General features: G+C 46.6%; 1 protein-coding gene across 2 annotated transcripts in view; it reads left to right on the top strand.

Moving 5' to 3' along the window:
- WDR44 (WD repeat domain 44) overlaps nucleotides 1-22,331 on the top strand; it is a 593,855-nt gene that overhangs the window by 329,074 nt on the left and 242,450 nt on the right. Inside the window, exon 10 of one of the 2 annotated variants that reach the window (XM_086918723.1) lies at nucleotides 20,096-20,247. In XM_086918723.1, the coding sequence (XP_086774849.1) occupies nucleotides 20,096-20,247 (152 nt within the window). The remainder of the gene's footprint in view (nucleotides 1-20,095; nucleotides 20,248-22,331) is intronic. The other variant, XM_086918724.1, reaches the window with a different exon arrangement.

Raw genomic sequence — 22,331 nt, 5'->3', positions numbered from 1 at the left:
GGCCTTTCTCGACGCAGTCAAGCCCGGAGTCCATGGAAAGGACTCCATTCAAAAAATGTCCAACGTGTGGTGCTAAGTTCCCACACAAGGACCTACACGAGGTGTGCAACCTCTGTCTATCGCCTGAACAGGAATCCAGGGACTGCGAAGCCTGCGCAGCATTCTCCTCCAAGCTAACGATTAGAAATCGTCGAGCTAGAAGACACGAGGTTTCCAGAATGCAGTCGGAGGCGATCCCGGAGCTGTTCGGAGACGAGCAAATTGAGGAAGAAGAGGATCAGTCGGGGTCGGAAGGGGACCAGTCGGATGTTGAAGAACTCGACGTGCAACAAACCGTGAGTGACGACGTCCCCTTACCGAAAAACCGACCCCGTGCGGTAACGACCCCGCCTTCGAGCCCGGTCAAACCGCAGAAAAAAGTTTCCGACGCCCCGCCCTCGGGCCCGGCAACGAAACCGAAACTGAAACCGAAACACTCGGCCTCCCACCATGTCGGATCCGAGAAAAGGTCGACATCGACTTCGACACCGAAGCTCCATACAAGGGAAAGCTCGGTATCGAAACATTCCATGTCGAAACAGAAACATGATTCGTCGTCCAAGACTCACTCGATACCCAGGAAGTCGGAATCGAGTAGACACTCGGTGCCGAAAACACCGAACACTGACGATCGAAAACATAAGCACCTTTCGGAACCAGGGCCTTCGGTACCGATTCAGGAGCAACAGACAGATCCCAAACAAAAGATTTTGTTTATCGATCCGCAAACTGGCAAAGTAGTGACGAAGAAGAGAAAGAATGAACAGACAGAAGATAAATCTCTTCCTTCAAAAAAGAGAACACTGGGGACAAATACAACTCCTCCTGCTTCTCCTCGACCTAAAGTCACACCCTCTTCTCCTATTCCTCACACTATGCCAAATATTCCTACACCTTCCACATCAAGACCATCTACACCTCAGTCTGATGTAGACAGTGATCCAGGGGAGCGAGAACCTCAAGGGGATGATGAAACCATCCCAGATGAGGATGACCCATGGGAAAATTATGACGCAGGGTCAGATGAGGACAACGACCCAGAGTTATATCCCTCAAAGCCTTCACCACCTGATGATAACACAGGGTTTGTGCAGCTCATTAATAGGGCAGCAAAATATCATAAAGTAGATATACATACAGAACCTCAAATAGAGGATTTCCAGTTAGAGACGCTACCTAATGCACAAAGAACAACAGGTTCGAGGCATGTGGGCTGCTGAACTCATATCTGTGCATAGATCGCCGCCTAGTGTTGGGTCCGGATGATTGCACATTGTTGTCCTGGAAGAGTCTTCGAAGTATCACGAGATAGGTGGCTCCTCCCCTGGACTACAGTGCGCATGGGCATCGCCTCCATCCCCAGATTGTTTTTTTCCGCCATTAGGTTTGGATGTGTGTCGGTTCCCTCTGTCGGAACCGATAGTTGTTAACTCTCTTAACTCGAGACCAAAAGGTCTTTAGCCTTGGCGCCGGTATCGTTTTCGTTCGGGTTTACTGTTTCTTCAGCTCCGAACTCTCGCTGCCCTTCCGCGTGCTGTCGGCGCAGACGGGCCTACACGATGCTCCAGACATGGAACGGACACCGTTTAAACGGTGCCCGGTGTGCAACGCGAAATACTCGCACCTCGACGTGCACCCAGTGTGCAACACTTGTCTGTCGCCGGACCACGACGAGGCCAGGTGTATGGCCTGCTCCAAGTTCCGGTGCAAGAAGACCCTCAAGATTCGTCGGGCTGCGAGACTCCAGGCCAAAATGTCTGCGCCCCCGCCGGACGACATCTTCGAAGAAGACGTTGGAAGCGACAATGTCCAACAGGTTTCGGACTCTAGCCCTGCGTCCGAGGGGGAGGCCTACGACGCAGGAGACGAGGAGTTTGACGAAGCCGGCGACGAGGTAGGGGACGACGATGGGGCCATTGCCACCATGGGGGATAGCTCGGAGGAGGAGCATCCCCGGACTGACTCAGGGGTCGACCCCCTTCCTGCGGCCCAGGTCGAGGGATCGCCTTCGGGCCTTACCCAAGACCCTGTTATTAGTCCAGCAGCCCCGCCTACGGGCCCGGCCACGGACATTTTAGAGGTGCCACTCACATTTCCGAAAACGAAAGTGAAGCCTTCGGGATCAACACCTCCGGTTTCAAAACCGAAAGTGAAAGCGGTCCAGAAGGCTCTGGAGGCGTCAAAGTCTAAGAAATTCAAAATGGCCGACATGGAGAGTCCCGCCAAGATGGCCGACCCGAGGGCCTCAGGGTCGGTGCCGAAGGCGAAGTCGTCCGAGGCGGCTGCGTCGGAGCCGAAGATGGTCACGGTCGATGACCCGAAGAAGGCTTCGAAGAAGCGTCAAGGCGATCCCAAAGCTCTGGCTTCCCCGGCTCCGGCCGTCGGAGCCAAGGACGGTACCGCGTCGACTCCGAAGACGGTGCCTCTCGCCGACACCACTCCCAAGTCGGGGAAATCACGCGAGGCGGTCAATCCCTCTCCAGCCCTTTCGAAAAAGGTCGAAGAGTCCCTGCAACGGATTCGGAAGGTCGCGGAGCTTCCCGAACCTGAAGATGGGGTGTCGAAGCCCGCGCTGAAGCCGTCGAAGGCACAAGCGCCTATCCGCTTCACCCTGCCGCCGAAGTCGACGCCGAAGGCCTTCGCTTCGAAGCAGGGGGCTGGGGTGCCCTCGAAGGAGGTGTCGACGCCCAAAGCGTCTCCAGTGGTGTCTAAGCCTCGGCTCCAGCCACTCGCGGAGGAAGAGCGTCGGGAGGTCATCATCGACGCCAATACCGGGGAAACTGTCCCTCCTCAAAAGGAAAATCACCACGGAGCCGGTGTTGGAACACTTTCGCATTCCTCTCAAAAACAAGAAGGACTCTGCGGGTACTTCAGCACCTTTGGCGCCGACGTCTCCAAGTGACCTGCCGCGTTCACCAACTCACTCCAACGCGGGGGATGGTGACGAGGAGGAGGTCGAGTACAACTATCCGGCGTACTCGGATCCGGAGGAGGAACATGAGCCTTGGCTCGCCGGAGGCGACCCTGAGGACCCGCAGTCGGGTCAGGAACCGCAACTCTTTGCGGCGAAAACTTCGCCAACGGAGGACTCTGCTGCCTTCAACGCTTTGATCGAGAGAGCTGCAGCTAACCATGATGTCGAGCTGCACTCCGATCCTGTAGATGTGGACTTTTTATTTGACACTTTCTCTGTGGCCGAAAAGTCAATCAAAACTTTGCCAATGCTCAAGGGAGTGCTCAAGCACGCGCAGGAGGTCTTCAAGGAGCCCACTCGGGCACGTGTCATCAATCCACGCATTGATAAAAAATATAAGGCAGCGCCCTCGGATCCAACATATATCAAGGGACACTTGCCACTGGACTCTTTGGTTGTATCCAACGCTCGCAAGAGGGCGAACTCACAGACGACTGGTGACGCTCCTCCCCCTGACAAAGAGTCAAAAATATTTGAGGCCTCAGGGAAACGGTTTGCTGCGCAGGCAGCTAACATTTGGCGCATCTCAAACACGCAGGCCCTACTTGCACGCTACGATAGGGCTCATTACGACACCCTAGAAGCACTGCTGCAGCACTTGCCTGACCAGTACAAGGAGGCAGGGGAAATGTTAATTCAGGAGGGAAAGCTCATCACAAACGCTTCCATCAAATGTGCGCTAGATGTGGCTGATACAGCCTCCAGGGCAATCAACACTAGTGTGTTGCTCAGAAGACATGCATGGCTTAGGATTTCAGGGTTTAAGCCTGATATACAAACGACCATCCTGAACCAGACGGTTAATCCTGACCATTTGTTTGGCCCTGAGGTTGATGCGACGCTTGAGAAAATGAAAAAAGATACAGACACTGCTAAGTCTATGGGGGCCCTTCAGTCTCAGCAGTTTCGGGGTGGTTCCTTTCGCCGCTCCAATACCAGAGGCACCTCAAGGGGTCAGGCATCGCAATCCACCCAGTACTACAAGGGCAATACCCAAACCTCATACACCAACAAGGGTAGAGGTGGCTACAGAGGCAACAATGTCAAGGGCAGGGGACGTGGAAACAACAGCTCCAGGTCCATCGCCGCCAACAAGCAGTGACGTCTTGTCACTGCCCCCCGACCACATAACACCGGTCGGGGGGAGACTCCAGCAGTTCCTTCCCGTGTGGAGATCCATCACCACGGACAGGTGGGTCAAATCTCTTGTCCAGTACGGTTACTGTCTGGAACTTACTTCCACTCCACCAAACATACCTCCAAGAAGCCGTCCTATGTCCGGCTTGCACTTGTTGCAGCAGGAAGTTCTCGTCATGCTGCAAAAAGGGGCAATAGAGCTCGTCCCACTACAAGAAAGGGGAACAGGGGTTTACTCTCTGTATTTTTTAATCCCCAAAAAGGACGGATCTCTCAGGCCCATCCTGGACCTCAGGCCCCTCAACCGGTACATTCTCTCGGAGCACTTCCATATGCTCACGTTACAGCAGGTACTCCCTCTGCTTCGGCAGGGGGACTTCCTGGCTACGCTGGATCTAAAGGGTGCATACTTTCATATCCCCCTGCATCCTTCCCACAAGAAGTATCTCAGATTCACGATTCTAGACCAGCACTAGCAGTTCAGGGTTCTGCCGTTCGGGGTCACCACAGCGCCAAGGGTTTTTACAAAGTGCCTGGCGACTGTGGCGGCGCATCTACGACGCCAGAACGTCCACATCTACCCTTATCTGGACGACTGGCTCATTCAGGCAAAAACAGAACAGCAGTGCGCCGACCACGTGTCCCGCACCATTCATCTCCTGCACGATCTGGGATTCTCTCTGAACTACCCGAAATCCCAACTCCAGCCCGCCCACGTACGACAGTATCTGGGCGCGACGATAAACACTCTGGCGGCCACCGCGCAGCCAAATTCAGTGAGAATCGCCAGTATCCAATCGCTGATCCAACGATTCAGGCCTCAACACTCGCTTCCAGCGAAAGTGTTCATGCAGTTGATAGGCATGATGGCCTCCTGCATCTCCATTGTCCCGCACGCGAGACTACATATGCGTCCGCTTCAGGAGTGCCTAGCACGTCAGTGGACTCAGGCTCATGGGCAACTGACAGACCTAGTGTTGGTGAGCGGTCGGGCATACAACTCTCTGCATTGGTGGAATCCACAAAACCTTTGCAAGGGCCGACCATTCCAAGAGCCTGTGCCACAGATTATCCTGACGACGGACGCTTCTCTCCAAGGATGGGGAGCGCATGTACTCCACTACACAGTGCAGGGACTATGGACACTACAGCAAAGGAAGATGCACATCAATGTGTTGGAACTGATGGCAATCTTCATGGCCTTGAAGGCGTTCAAAGTACATCTGTGCAACAAGGTCGTGTTGATCCGGACGGACAACATGACAGCCATGTACTACATTCAGAAGCAGGGAGGCACACACTCTCCGCAGCTGTCTCATCTGGCTCAGAGCATGTGGAAGTGGGCCATTCAGAGGAACATCTTCCTCATGGCAGAGCATCTCCCGGGCAAGGACAACCAGATGGCGGACCTGCTCAGCAGGCACAGCCATCAAATGCACGAGTGGGAGATACATCCATCAGTACTCCAACCGTACTTCCAAAGGTGGGGTCATCCAGAGATAGACCTGTTCGCCACAAAGGAGAACGCAAAATGCCAAAGCTTCGCCGCCAGGTTCCCACACCCGCAATCACAGGGCAATGCGATGTGGATGAACTGGTCAGGCAGATTTGCGTACGCTTTTCCCCCAGCACCTCTGATACCGCTGGTGGCACGCAAGCTCAGGCAGCACTCGATGACTCTCATCCTGGTTGCTCCAACGTGGGCTCGCCAACCATGGTACACCACGTTTCTGGAACTCTCCGTGGTACCGCATCAAAGGCTTCATCTCACTCCCAGCCTTCTGACGCAGAGCCATGGCGACATTCAGCACCCAGATCCGCAACAGCTCAACCTGGCGATCTGGCTCCTGAAGTCCTAGAGTTTGGCTACCTCAATCTGCCTCCCGATTGCATGAACATCATTCGGGAGGCAAGGAAGCCCACCACTAGAGCTTGTTACGCGGCTAAATGGAAGAGGTTTGTCATTTACTGTGTTAACCACGATATTGACACGCTAGATGCTTCCATTCAAAACATCATTTGTTACCTGTTCCACCTGTACCAATGCAATTTGGCGTACTCTTCCATCCGCATTCACCTGTCTGCTATGGCAGCATACCTCCAGAATAGGCAACACCTGTCACTTTTTAAGGTCCCTGCTATCAAGGCTTTTCTGGAAGGACTCAAGAGAGTCATTCCACCAAGGACCCCACCAGCCCCAGAATGGAACCTCAATGTGGTTCTTACAAGACTGATGGGTCCTCCCTTCGAGCCACTGCACTCTTGTGAGCTTCAGTTTCTGACTTGGAAGGTTGCATTCTTAGTAGCAATTACATCGCTACGGAGGGTTAGCGAGCTGCAGGCGCTCACCATCCAAGAACCTTTCTTCCAGGTACACGCTAACAGGGTGGTGCTCCGCACTAACCCTAAATTCTTACCCAAGGTTGTATCTCAATTCCATATGAACCAGACAATTGAGTTGCCAGTGTTTTTTCAAAACCCAGAATCGCTGGCGGAGCGCATGCTCCACACCCTTGATGTTAAAAGGGCCTTAATGTACTACGTTGACAGGACAAAAGATTTTCATAAGACCAAGCAACTTTTCGTTGCATTTGCCTCACACTACAAGGGAAACGCAATCTCCAAAGCAGGGATCGCTAGGTGGATTGTGAAATGCATCCAGATCTGTTACGCTAAAGCTAAACGCACTCTCACGATTCCACCGAGAGCCCACTCTACCAGAAAGTTGGGGGCCTCTATGGCCTTCCTAGGTAACATTCCCTTAGAGGATATTTGTAGAGCAGCCACATGGTCTACCACACATACTTTCACTAAACACTACTGTGTAGACGTGCACTCCAAACAGCAGGCTGCTGTTGGTCAGGCTGTTCTCAAGACACTTTTTCAGACTGCTGCAGCTGGCACGGGCGGCCGCCAATAACGGGAGGACTGCTATGTATTCTATGCACAGATATGAATTCAGCAGCCCACATGCCTCGAACTGCAAATGCTACTTACCAGTATGCATCTGTTCTTGGCATGTAGGGCTGCTGACATTCATATCGCCCACCCTCCTCCCCGGCGCCTGTAGCAGCTGCAGTACTCATACACATGTATGTATACATATGCTCATAGCATGGGCATCACTCACACACTTCACTCCATCTCTGCCAATGGCTAAAAACAATCTGGGGATGGAGGCGATGCCCATGCGCACTGTAGTCCAGGGGAGGAGCCACCTATCTCGTGATACTTCGAAGACTCTTCCAGGACAACAATGTGCAATCATCCGGACCCAACACTAGGCGGCGATCTATGCACAGATATGAATGTCAGCAGCCCTACATGTCAAGAACAGATGCATACTGGTAAGTAGAATTTGCAGTACTCTTCCTATGTTGAAGGGTCTTCTCAGTCACACAGAAGAAATATTCAAAGACCCAGTGAGGGCTAGGGTGTTAAACCCAAGAATTGATAAAAAATATAAAGCGGCTCCAAAGGATCCAATATTTATCAAAGGGCATGTACCTCTGGACTCGCTTGTAGTCTCAAACGCTCGTAAAAGAGCAAACTCATTATCTACAGGAGAGGCTCCTCCACCTGATAAAGAGTCAAAATTAATAGATGCATCAGGCAAGAGAGTAGCATCACAAGCGGCAAATAGCTGGCGTATAGCCAATACACAGGCACTACTTGCACGTTATGACAGGGCACATTATGATGAATTAGAAAAACTCATCACACATCTCCCCAAAGAACATCAGAAAAAGGCAGATCAGTTAATACAGGAAGGTAAAATAATAACTAATACTTCCATTAAGTGCGCCCTAGACGCAGCAGACACTGCAGCAAGATCCATCAACACCAGTGTCATGTTAAGGAGACATGCATGGCTTAGAATCTCAGGGTTCAAACAGGAAGTACAAACGTCCTTACTGAACCAACCATTTGATCAAAAGACACTTTTTGGTTCAAGCACAGATGAGACCTTAGAAAAAATGAAAAAAGATACAGAAACGGCGAAGTCAATGGGAGCATTGCAACAGCCAACACAAAGAGGTTCCTTTCGTAGATCCACCTATAGAGGGGGCTCAAGAAATACAGGAACAGATCAGCAATCCACCTCTTTCACACCTACATCACCCAAAGGCAATTCAAGAGGAAATTACAGGGGTAACAACAACAAAGGTAGAGGCCGCGGAAATAATAACAACCGCAACGCCTCAACCCCAAAACAGTGACTTCATAGAACTCCCCCCAGACCACATAACACCGGTCGGGGGACGTCTATCACAGTTCCTACCTGTCTGGGAAAACATTACATCAGACAAGTGGGTGAGACAGATTATCCAACATGGTTATTGCCTGGAACTCACAGCTACCCCACCAAACATCCCCCCCCCAAACAGCGTCCAATGAGTCAGGATCCTCTGACATTGTTAAAAGAAGAAGTACTAGCACTTCTACAAAAGCATGCAATAGAGAAGGTCCCAAAAAATCAACAAGGGACAGGAGTATACTCTCTATACTTCCTAATCCCCAAAAAAGACGGGTCCCTAAGACCAATATTGGACCTCAGACCTCTCAATGCTTACATAAATTCGGAGCATTTCCACATGGTCACGCTCCAACAAGTACTCCCTTTACTAAAGAAAGGGGACTTTCTTTCTACACTGGATCTAAAAGACGCTTACTTTCATATCCCAATTCACAAAGCCCACAGAAAATACCTAAGGTTTGTAGTAGAAGGACAACACTATCAGTTCAAAGTCCTTCCGTTCGGTGTCACAACAGCACCGAGAGTTTTCACAAAATGCCTAGCTGTGGTGGCAGCACACCTAAGAAGACAACAAATACATGTCTTCCCCTACTTGGACGATTGGCTAATAAAGGCCAAGTCACAAGAAGAATGTCTTCACAACACACAGAAGACAATTCAATTGCTGCACCACCTAGGGTTTACGGTGAACTACAAAAAGTCACACCTGCAACCAAACCAGATTCAGCAATACCTGGGGGCTACGATAGACACAGAAAAGGCAATAGCATACCCCAACCCAATCAGGATACAGACAATGGTCGGGTTAATACAAAGATTTCAACCACAACACTCACTACCAGCACGAGTGTTTATGCAACTGTTAGGCATGATGTCCTCCTGCATACTGCTAATACCACATGCCAGGCTACAAATGCGTCCACTACAGGAGTGTCTAGCGACACAGTGGAATCAGGCTCAAGGTCAGATTACAGATCTGGTGTTGGTAAACGACCGGACGTATCGCTCTCTGAAGTGGTGGAACACAGAAAACATTTCCAAGGGACGGTCGTTCCTAGAGCCAATTCCACAAGTGATAATAACAGCGGACGCGTCGCTCTCCGGATGGGGAACGCATATGGACAAATACACAGTGCAGGGGAAGTGGAGTGTGCAGCAAAAGAAACTGCACATCAACTACCTGGAACTATTAGCAGTATTTCTAGCACTAAAGGCTTTCCAAATGCAAATAACAAGAAAGGCAGTCCTGATCAGAACAGACAACATGACTGCAATGTATTATATTCAAAAACAGGGGGGGACACACTCTCTCCAACTATCCAAACTAGCACAGGACATTTGGAGATGGGCCATTCCTCAAAAGATCTATCTGTTAGCAGAACACCTACCAGGAGTTCAAAATCAGATAGCAGACATCCTAAGCAGACAGTCAGAACAAGTACACGAATGGGAGCTGCACAACCAAATACTGCAGCCATTCTTCCAGAGATGGTGGCAACCAGAGATAGATCTGTTTGCCAATCATCAGAACGCAAAATGCAAAAACTTCGCATCCAGGTACCCATACCAACGGTCCCAGGGCAATGCACTATGGATAAATTGGTCCAACAAATTTGCTTACGCGTTCCCTCCTCTCCCACTAATTCCGTTACTGGTTCGGAAACTGCAGCAACACTCAATGACAATGATACTAGTGGCACCCACGTGGGCAAGACAGCCGTGGTTCACCACGCTACTACAACTCTCACAAGTGCCACATCAAAAACTAAGATTATTACCCATGCATCTTACACAGAACCATGGAGAAATAATGCACCCAGATCCCAAACAACTGAACCTAGCGATCTGGCTCCTGAGGTCATAGAGTTTGGATATTTAGATTTACCACCAGAATGCATGGAAATCATTAAACAAGCAAGACGTCCTACCACCAGAGCATGCTATGCAGCAAAATGGAAGAGGTTTGCTATACACTGTAACAGTAAGCACATCAACCCTCTGGACGCATCCACTAAACAAATCATTTGCTATTTACTACATGTAATTTAGCATATACCTCTATCAGAGTTCATCTCGCAGCCATAGCGGCGTACCTACAAAACAGGCAACATCTTTCCCTGTTTAAAGTACCAGCAATTAAAGCTTTCATGGAGGGACTCAAAAGAGTCATTCCACCAAGACGACCACCTTCCTCAGTCTGGAATCTCAACATAGTACTTACCAGACTAATGGGGCCACCCTTTGAACCTATGCATAGGTGTGAAATACAATTCCTCACATGGAAGGTGGCCTTCCTCATAGCTATCACGTCACTTAGAAGAGTAAGTGAGTTGCAGGCTTTTACGATTCAAGAACCATTCATGCAGTTACACCAAAATAAAGTGGTTCTTAGAACAAACCCAAAATTCTTACCAAAGGTAATTTCGGCATTCCACATCAAGGGGTCAGTGGAATTACCGGTTTTCTTTCCAAAACCACAAACAGTAGCAGAAAGAGCCCTACATACATTGGATGTTAGAAGGGCAATATTGTACTATATAGAAAGAACACAAACTTTCAGAAAGACAAAACAGCTATTTGTTGCGTTTTCTCCTACACATAAAGGCAATGCCATCTCTAAAGCGGGCATTGCCAGATGGATTGTAAAATGCATTCAAATATGCTACTTAAAAGCAAAGAGAACATTAACTGTTCCTCCTAGAGTTCACTCTACACGTAAACTAGGAGCATCTATGGCATTTTTGGGAAACATTCCACTAGATGACATATGCAAAGCAGCTACCTGGGTTACACCGCACACCTTCACAAAACACTATTGTGTAGATGTGCACACAACACAACAAGCTAGAGTGGGAGAAGCGGTATTAAAAACTTTATTTCAGACAGTTGCAACAGACACGGGCAACCACCGCTAGGGAGAGAACTGCTGTATAGTCTATTCATAATGTACCATCTGCAGCCCATATGCCTCGAACGGAATATGCTACTTACCAGTATGCATCTGTTCTTGGCATAGAGGGCTGCAGAGTGGTACATGCCCTCCCAGCCTCCCCGGAAACCTGTGTCTGTTCCAACATTATCTTATTTAGATACACTTACATGGGCATTCTTATCTGTATTCTATCATACTACTCCATCTAACCCTACTATGGCAAAACAATCTAAGGATGGAGCCGATGCCCATGCGCACTACCAACCAAGGGAGGAGTCACCAAGATACAAAAGACTCTCCAAGAGAAAAACAAAGTGCAATCATCCGAGCCCAACACCAGATGGCGATCTATTCATAATGTACCACTCTGCAGCCCTCTATGCCAAGAACAGATGCATACTGGTAAGTAGCATATTCCATTTCTCGTTTTCAATTTCAACCACATTTGTATATACATGTATTTTTTACATATATACAATAGAAGCCCTTCGTTTCAAAGCTAGGATGTCTCACTGAAACAATAAACAAGACATTCCTATCGAGATCAAACAGACTAAAGTGAGGAAAACAAATTAGGTAAAAATTATTCAAACCCAATATCCTTTAAGTCCCTCAAATTATTTAAATTAATCAAGTTTTTTATATATCTGCTGTCTCTTTACAGTCGACGCGTTTCAGCCAATCAATTCTGGCCTCTTCAGGACTAGGGCTATTCGTAATCCATCGGGTTATAGAGTCATCTGGGGTTGGAAGTCATTTCCATGTTGCATCCGGATTTCTCTCTTTCACTAAACTTTGTTTGTATCCAGTTAGTGGAATTAAATAATGCGCTGCCGGTGCTGGGTGATCTAAATCTCTCCCTGACAGCGTTTTGCTTTCAAGCAAAAAACCGCCTCTTCGTTATTGTAGCTCTCGTGTGCTAACAAGAAGCTGGCCCAGCTGGTGGCTCTATTCCCGGGGTGTTTTTCAATGTGTCTCTTCCTTTCCGCGCGAAGCAATCGTCGCTCTGGTCCCAACCCCAGATGACTCTATAACCCGATGGATTGCGAATAGCCCTAGTCCTGAAGAGGCCAGAATTGATTGGCTGAAACGCGTCGACTGTAAAGAGACAGCAGATATATAAAAAACTTGATTAATTTAAATAATTTGTTGAGGGACTTAAAGGATATTGGGTTTGAATAATTTTTACCTAATTTGTTTTCCTCACTTTAGTCTGTTTGATCTCGATAGGAATGTCTTGTTTATTGTTTCAGTGAGACATCCTAGCTTTGAAACGAAGGGCTTCTATTGTATATATGTAAAAAATACATGTATATACAAATGTGGTTGAAATTGAAAACGAGAAATATATAAATTAAAAATCTCTTCATTTGATAAAATAAAAAATCATTCAGTAAAATTCCAAGGCGTGCTGCGGTTCATGACGAGATATGAGATTGTAAAGAAAAAAGAGATAAAGTGTGGTCTAGTAATATAAATACTAAGTAGGGAATACTTTTTCTTTATTCCCTATTATTTCAATTCAGAATATATACCGTAGAACCGAGGTACCAATTTCTTATGAATTCAAGCATCCCCAATGGGCATTTTTGTTTGACAGTTCTTACCTCTGTGGCGAAAAAATCGAATTCTGACCTAGAATGATTTAAGGAGAGTAAAGCGTCAGCACAGTTCTTAGTTCTTTGTTCCTCCACCTGAAAATTCCCTCAGTAGTTTCACACCACAGTATGTATCTTGGGTATTTGTGCCTCAACTTGACAATCCTCCCAGCAGTTTCACAATCTTTCTGGCTATGGTCTTGGTTTTCAGTTTCACCAACAGCAGACCCCTCCTCCACCTCAGTAGGCCTTTCAGTCTTTTCATGGCAGAGGCCGCGGTTCCCAAAGATATCTCCCGGGCAGCAGGGGCAACATGCAGCTCAGTCCCCCCCACACCCCTTCCTGCATCAGCAGCCTCGAAATCGTTTTAATGTGTCCTTGCCAGCACACAGCCACCCTTTCGGAGACATGATCCTACATTTCCATCAAGGATGACAGGACATCACTTCAGACAAGTGCGTCCTCCAGTAGTACATCAGGGCTATGACATCCAATTTCTCTTGACTCTGCCAAGTTTTCCACATCCATCAGGGTGGCTGTGTGGGGTCAATCAGTTAGTTTTGCAGCAGGAAGTGCAGACCCTTTTGTGCAAGAGGCCATCAAGAGGGTTCCAACATTGAAACTACTTCCTTGTGCCAAAGGATTGAGACCATTGTCCTATTTTAGATCTTCTCCCTCTCAACACTAGCCCAGATCCTGTCTTCCACAAAAGTGATGGTTGCAGCAGACCTTTGGAGGTTGTGGGTTACCAGTCTACCCTTACCTCGACGACTGCCTAATGAAGGTAGGTTTACACCAGGACATCATAAACCACCTTCAGATGATGGTGAACCTCTTGACATCATTGGGTTTCTCTATCAACATGCCAAAGTCACACCTGACTTCTTTGCAGATTCTCCTGTTCATCTGAGATGTTCTGGATATGGTACAGTTTTGTGTTTTTTACCCAGAATGGTCTAGGACATTTGTACTATGTTTCAGCCTCTGTCCTTAGTGCAGAGTACACTGAGGCTGCTGGAATTGTTGTCCTCCTGCATACTGCTGGCCAAACATACCAGGTGGCGTTTGTGGGCTCTTCAGTGGGACCTCAAATCACTCTGGGCACAGCATCAGGGTAATCTGCGGATTGTATCCATATTTTGCAGGTGACTGCAAGAGACCTGCAGTGGTGGCTGTTCTGCTGTAATTGGGTCATTGGCATAGTCCTCTCCTTACCCCATCCAGAGCTGACAGTGGTCACAGATGCATTACTAGTTGGGTTGAAGAGGCTTTCTGGGTGAGATGTAGATCAGAGGCCTGTGATCTCTGGCAAATACTGGACTCCATATCAAATTTGTTGCAGTTGAGGGAGATTTGCTTAACTTTGAAGGCCTGCTGCCCACCATCAGTTGAAGGCTTATGCTAGTACTGCAACAAGAATGACTAGGTAGCATTTTGGGCCTTGTGTCAGAAGGCTCTGCATCACCCATCTAAATGACGCCCTGAAGCTGACTGGCCATTGGCTTTCCATCAACCAGCTCAAACTGAATGCTAAAAGAACTGAGTTTCTTTTCACCAGCCCCACCCCCTCCCCCCAAAAAAATCTGGTGACATCCTCGAATGGACCAACTCCATCACGGCACTAAACTGCTCCCCTACCATTGTGGACTCGGCCACATCTTTTGGGATTATTTTGAACTGCAACCTGAATATGAAGGAACACATCCACGCGGTGGCAAAACTGCCAGATTCCATTTGAGCTACTTGAGAAAACTGAAACCCTTCCTTGGAACTGGCGACCTAAAAACCACTGTGCAGGCATTAGTTCTCTCCAGAATCGAATATGGCTGCTCCACACTATCTCGCCTACCTAAGACTTTGACTGCCCCTTAAAAGTGTGCCTCAACGCAGCAGCCAGACTCTTATCCGGTTCAAAAAAATTTGACCATACCTCTCCACACCTGAAGGCCTTGAACTGGCTTCCCCGTGAAGGCAGAATTCATCTCATGCTGGCCTGCATTTCTCACAAAGCCTTGTACACCAACTCCCCGGCATATCTTGCCCTGAAACTCGTGGTATCTGGGAGATCCAGAAACTCCAGATCCGCCAGAGACTGCGTGCTCCAGCCACCCTGCTTCTGCAAGGCAAAAACATACAATCGAGCATTCTCCGGAGCTGCACCAAGAATCTGGAACTCGCTTCCTTCCTCCATCAGAAGAAAACCGTCTCTGGCGCTCTTCAAAAAAGAAGCTAAGACCTTCTTAATGAGCAAATTCCTCCAATAACGCCCCTTGGTGCACTTTTGTGTGACCTGCTACCTGTAACAACTCCTACTCCTCCCAATGCTCCCTGTTCCTGTTCTTTTACATATCTTTTTCTTACTATTGTATTAAAATCGCTCGCCGATCTTGGAACAGTAGTGACCCTTGTATATTTCCATGGCTAGTCCTTCTTTTGTCATTTCCCCAACTCCCATCTTTGTATTCTGCCCACGCCACCCTGTACTAGGACCTGTACCATTTATTGTATATATCTCATCTTTTTGCCCTATTGTACTCAAGTCATCGCGAATTGTGGAACTGTATTGACTCTTGTATATAGCCACGGCCTTGTCCCACTATTGACTTTTCCCTATCCCCCATCCCTGTACTGTGGCACAGGGCATCTTCCGTCAGTAGGGAGAACTCTGTGTCGATCTTGTCACCACTGCCTGGAGAGGGCAATGTCAGCACTTTTGCACATTGGAGTTTCCAAGGTAGTTCTCTGTCTGAGACGCCTTCTGTCTAGACTGGTGCTTGAGACTCCTGTATGCCTTCCTGCCCCTCCTTCCCCAAATTCTAAACCGATCAGGAGTGACCCGGCCCAATTTTAGTGGCACCAGATTGGACCCCGAGAGTCCTGGAAGTTCCAGGGATGAGCATCTGCCCTTTAAACAAGCTACAGCTTTGGAAGGGACTTCTGTCATAGCAGCTGGACAGTCTTTTACCTGCGACTTCCCAATTTACATCTCCATGGAGACTGAGCAGTGGCAGTTAACCTCTTTAAACCTTACTCCTAAGGGCTATGACCATTTCACAAGCTAGGGACTATTTGCCCCACTTCATCCCTCTAAGGAAGAGAGACTTAACCATTTGGGCCCTAAGTTGCCACTGAGCTTCTAAACTGAGTTCACCAAAGAACACTAGGTGGACGATCAGCTGTTTCTGGGTTTCTCCTGGGCAAAAATGGGTCAGCATCCGATGGATTGTTCTCTTCAGAAAGATCTTCTATGCTTTGCTGAAGAAGCAGCCTCCAGTGGGCTATGGACTAATTGCACCAGGTCTGCTACACTTTGCTAGCATGCACCTGTCTGGGCATTTGTCAGGCAGCTACGTGGACGTTGGTATATATGCTCACAAAGCACTACTGTCTCGGCAGCCCGATCTGTCGACAGGAGCATTTTGATCGGTTGTTCTTGCAGGACTTATTGTTCTGCGTCAAATCAAAGACACACCACCTGCGGAGGTACTAACATAGTATGTATTTCAAGGTGAGAAATATGCAGTTTGAACTATCCATCAGAAGAACATGTTAATTACCTTTAGTAATCCTCTTTCTGGTGGATGCTCTACCTTACCACAGATTCTGCACCTAACCTTATACCTCCTGGTTCTGTAAACCAAGTTATTTTGTTCCATCTAAAAAGGTCCCATTCTTGAGACCTGCACACTGGTCATGTCTATCTGCCAATAGAGACTGTGTCTGCGGGCACGAACATCCCAAGAAAGCAACTAACATCAGCACTCATGACTTGGGTTTATATGCGGCTCCACTCCTCACTTCCAGAGCAGAAAGACGGCACGGAACCGCACAACACCACTTGCTGACTCACAGGAGAACTTCTAAAGGTTTCCTGGTCCATTCTGTTGCCTGGGGAGTAATCAAAAAGTGAAGAATCTGTGGTTAGATAGAGGATCCACCATAAAGAATGTTATCAAAGGTAAATAACTTATTCATTCGGTTAATAGAAGTGTTCTTGTTTTCCTCTTGCCTGTAAAACAAAATTCCCTCTGCAGTTCTGGGTAGTATATATTTTTGTTTGTTAGCTGCAGTTCTGGGTCACTCTTTGCTTATTGTTGGTTACTGTCCAAATTACACTAACCTAGACACGTTCCCCAACCTACTGGAATACCAGCTGAATCCCTTAGCGTTTGTGTATCCCAAAACAAAGGCTCGGGGTATCCTGCTTGCCCAATACATTGCCCTAGCACTTACAAGGGTTTACAGTATCAATGAGGAATTTATCCAGGGAAGGAGGGACGATTTTAAAAGAAATTGCATTCTTGTGACTTGCTGATAAAACTCATTCCTGTTCCTAAACTGACAAAGATGGTACGTGATTGATATAAATTCTTGCACAATGGCGACAAGAGAGAGGCTTTGATAAGATCAGGCCACAAAAGAGTAATATTTAGTCATATGAAAATTATAGTGTTTGATTCCCCATTTTATCTTTATCGTACAAACTAGGGCCACCTTTTGTATGCATGTGCTAAAAACACTGTAGTAGCTTCTACTGAGTCACAAGTGATCACTTCTAATTAGAAAAGATATAATAAGTGGGTTCATCTGATTTCCGACTTACGTACTCTGCCCACTTAGAACAGTATTTAATTGCTCAGAAATTAATGAAGTGTGATTGAATGGTCAGTGATAAGTGATCAGAATGATAGGTTAACTTGAAAGCTGCAAGGGTTTATATGCCGTGGAGGTTGCAGGCAACTCTTTGCTGCAGGTACCTCTCACCTTCTCTTTTATTTTTGTTTACCAGGGATAGGCCTTTGACCACTTTCTCAACTACAACTAAGCTATCTATCTAGGAAGCATTTGCCGCTTGGGTACAATTACTTACAGCAGGATTAGTTCGCAATTTTAGCTAATTTATAATGATTCAGACCTCTAATTGGTTTATTACACACACTCACCCGTCCCACCCCCCTTGGCAGGGGTAGGACGGGTGAGAATTTGGCCAGTATTATGCATATAGGCTTCTTGGGTACATATGTACATTTACATTAACCTAAACTATTTTAAAATTTGGTCTGTTTATGATCAATAAAGCAGGCCTGAAAATCTTTGAAACATATTTTTTTCTCAACAATTTCTTTGAGGGAAGATCTCGTAGATGGTAATATACTGGTAGACCACAGAATGTAATTTACTTTGCCCCTCATGACCCCGCCCTTATTAAATTGCTTCCATCCCTCAATGTGTGGGGTGCTGAATTGTATTTTAATTCCTCTGGGGTCTTGTACAGTGCTTATAGAAAACCTGCACCCATTTCAAAACGTTTAACATTTTTTGCTATTTATTCTGAAATTAAGTTGTGTTTAAAAAGATTGTTGGCACATATTTCAGGTAGCAAATACGTTCTAGAGCATTTAATAAAAGCACAAATTGAAATACCTTGATGGATTAAGGGTCCAACCTTATTGTAACAACAAGCTAAATTAGCTAAGACGTAACCCATCAATTTCAAAATCTCATACCAATTTTTTGACCTTCACGTATTAAATTATAGTAATTCACATGGTCCTTCCCAAATCTGGCCTAAGTAGTGGGAGGGGCAAGAATGAAACAGTTACACGGATTCTCATTAGAACGATGGAAAAAAACAATGAAGATTCCTTATCCTTCTGCCAAAATGTAATGTTATATTACTATATGGAGCTTTTTGCCTTAAATGAAAACGTTGACTTTGATGAAAATCAACAGCACATTACCTAAAGGGCACCACTTATTTTGCTGTGCATGGTGCTGGCATCATCACATTACGGTGCCATTGGTTATAAGCATGGATTCAGGCTCATCTCAACATAGAAGGGCATATGAATGAACCAAAATACAGAAAAGTATTTGAAGAAAACGTGCTACCTTCTACAAGAAAGCCGACATTGGACAGTCATTCGCCTTTCTGTTTGCTATTGATCTCAAACCCATAGACAATGCTTTCCTGTTATGGCTAAGGAATGACGAGCATTGCCAAAGCAAATAGGTCTGGGTTAATGTGCTAATGCATGCAGCCTTGGTACATTATAGCATTAGACAAGGGGAGGAACTAGCAGGAGCGGATTAAGCAGGTTGCTGTGCAGAGGGTAATTCAATGCCATTATTCATGCACCCAAACAGCTAAGAGAGGCATGAATACCTCCCTCAACTCAACCAAGACCAGATTGACCAAGTCTCGGGCCCATGGCTGAAAGAGGCTGGTCTAAGAAAGCTATTGATTGAAAGGGGTTAACCCAAATCCAACTCTGTGTATTTGTTAGCAATAGGTCTGTTTGAAAGCTACACAGTCAAAACTCAGACCTAAAAGGGTTATGTGAGATCCTCAACCTAAATCTATTAGAAAATGTGTACCATGAAGTGAAGTGGACCAAAAAATGCTCCCCAAGGAGCTACAACTGCTTAGTAATCAAGAGCGGTTAATGTTTCCAAATGTAGGCGAGCTAAGGTAGCAGAAACAGATCTGTGCAGCCTCAAGGTTGTTATTTCTGCCAGAGGTGCAGCAATCAATAATTCTGGATGTGGAAAGTTCAGTTTAATTTTTTTAATATACACACATGTTTTAATATACGCTCATTTTTTCACAACAACAACCTATTCCTTCCCCCTTTAAAGTGTAAAGTATCCTGTTTAGATAAGTCTAGAAAATCCTCAGGTAAAGAAAAGAAACTCCGAGGCACTGACACAACAAAATGTGAACAATGTATGTGGGTGCAAACTTTCCATAGACAATGACTCGTATTCCGGTAACTAAACATCATATGTCAGAGCACCTTCACTTAGTGCCAGGTTGATGTTCATTGGAGCGCAAGTGCAGAAGACTGATACAGTGACGTTTGTTTCGCTCATTTACAGTGAGGTTTAAATTGTGTGTTCCTATCTTCTAAGAAAGTGCAGATATATTTAGTATAAAGCAAGCTGCTGAGGAAGCTAGAGTCAGGGTGAAATGCCCTCCTGGTTGTTTAATTCAACAACACCCAGTTGAAACTTTGATGTGTTACTAAAGCTTCTCTTCACCTATCATCGTGTTTTGTATCAAATGTGCAAGGTTTAGTTTGCATTGTTTCAGCTGCACATGGTTGTTGATGTCCATCGCATGCATGTAAAGTGACTGTTTCTTTATTGACTCGTAGTTTTTCACACCGATCCAGATGACCCATCTTCCAGTGATGATGAAGGGATGCCGTACACAAGACCAGTCAAATTCAAAGCTGCTCATGGCTTCAAGGGACCATTCGACTTTGAACAAATTAAAGTGGTGCAGGATCTCAGTGGAGAACATACGGCAAGTTCTGTTCTGGTGTCTCTCTAGTGATTCAAGTGTATGTTTGGAAACGATCTATTTTAAAAGTTGTATGAAATGTGACTTCTGTAAATGAGATAGCAGACGATTGCAGTTAACTAACTGTAGCTTGCTGCCATGCAGTGGATATTATCCTTTTTAAAATACAGTAATCGCAGTCGTTGTCAATTCAGTCCTGACTAATTGTTCTCATTTATTTCCAGTGAGCTGACAGATAGGCATTTAGTTGCATTTCCCAGATGTGTGAATGCACCTCAGCTGTATAAGCGTGGGCTGTAGCCTTTTTGTTTAACATTTGTTCTTTCTGCATGGCCTTTGCTATCCTTTACAAATGAATGCTATCATGATAGTTTTCCTACCAGTCTTTGGTCCACACCTTTGTGAAGCAGACAACATGAGGTAAAAACCGCCTTTATAGTTCTTATTTTCTCTTCTTTTTGCGCGACACTATGGGACCTCTCGTGTCCATGAACTGTATTGACACTAATCCTTTGAAAACTAAGTAACTGAGGTTGTGTTTTTCTGTGAATGTAGCATGTTCTGCATCACACTGGCTAATGCAACATCGATAATATTGTGAATAATGATCATTATCATACTAGATATATATTTTGCACTCCGTATTTTTCTAGCTGTTGATGTAACTGGAAACCACAGTTTTCTTTCGTGGGATGGATGTAAACATAATGCTAATTAAGAAGTTCATATTTACTCTGGCTTGGAGATTAAATATAAGCAATCTTTCAGAGCCTCAATCAATATCACACAGATTCATAATAATTAAACAGGAAGGGTTTGCCAAGCATTTTTAGTTCAAGAGCATAGCCTTTCAGGCATCTGTAGCGTTGCTCCGAAAGGGCAAGAAGATCACGAACCATACATGGGTACTTCCTCAGTTTCACATATCATGCTTCTCTTCGTTCCTTCATCTCTTTGGACTAGTATATCTGATAGTCTTCTAGCCACACATTCCTTACCTTAGAATTATCCCCAGGCATCAGGCTGGGGCCACACATTTTGTGAGCAGTACCCCTGCGCACCAGTAGGGTACATCACTCAGCTCTGTGTAGCATTGTCTGTGTTGTCTGCACTTAATGTGACATGCCCGGTGCCTATTTAGGCGCCACCCCAGCATGCTGGCGTTAGTTCTTTCTTTCTGCACTAGTCAGCACAGATCTGGAGGGAGCTACCCCCAGTCACTTTTTGGCTGACCCTTTTTCAACCTTTTGTCGAAGTCTTTTGAGAATTTGTCTACTGGAATGGTGATGGGTGCACCAGAAATACTGGCTTCAAGCCCTGTGATGCCTTGTCACTGGAAGATGTCCATGAGATACCTCCTTCTTGTTTGCTTCTGGTGCCTCGAGCACAACCATGACATTAAGACCTGCGTCTACTGCAGTGCCATGAACCTCAAGGCTTTGAGAAACCGATCCTTGCCCCTTGACGTGCAGTTCCCTGACTGCATCGTTCCTGGTCAAGGGGAAGATCCCATGATTGGATGCGGAGCCACCGTTCTCTGTTGTGGTCGAAAACGTCCGGTGTTTGGGTAAGTCCCACAAAAAGAGTAAGAAGTCAAAAGAGGTTTCTGATTTCACCCCGTCTTCCGAAGTAATCTGCCGAGACTAGAGAGAGTCCTCATTCGAGGCCTGGCTCTGCTGTTGAGCATAGGCTGCCTCCACATATCTGAGTTTCCGGGAACCGGATAAACCACTTTTCAACTTGAGTATTATGAGGCCATGCACCTTATTTTTGCGCGACCCGTCCCCAATGGTGCCTCTTTGGACCCTGCGGGTCGGGAGTAGCTTTTACTGGTTCTTCACTTGCAGGTCCACCCCCAACACCAGTCTGGTCCCTTTGATCCACGGATGGATCAGGACGAGCACTATTCGTACCATCTCCACCTTCCCCAATGCCGTTCCAGATGTCGATGCTCTAGGCATCCAAAGCCTAATCCATCACCGACCGGAGCCATACCATATTGACTGGAGCCTGAGCCCTATTTCTATAGGCTAGAACTTGGGAATTTTGTGAGGGGCACCAGGACCCTGGGAAATGCTAGCCCCTAT

Source organism: Lissotriton vulgaris, chromosome 4_1 (genome assembly GCF_964263255.1).
Source record: "Lissotriton vulgaris chromosome 4_1, aLisVul1.2, whole genome shotgun sequence".
Lineage (NCBI taxonomy): Eukaryota > Metazoa > Chordata > Amphibia > Caudata > Salamandridae > Lissotriton > Lissotriton vulgaris.
Note: the sequence above shows the minus strand (reverse complement) of the source record. Positions and strands in the feature narration are given on the sequence as shown.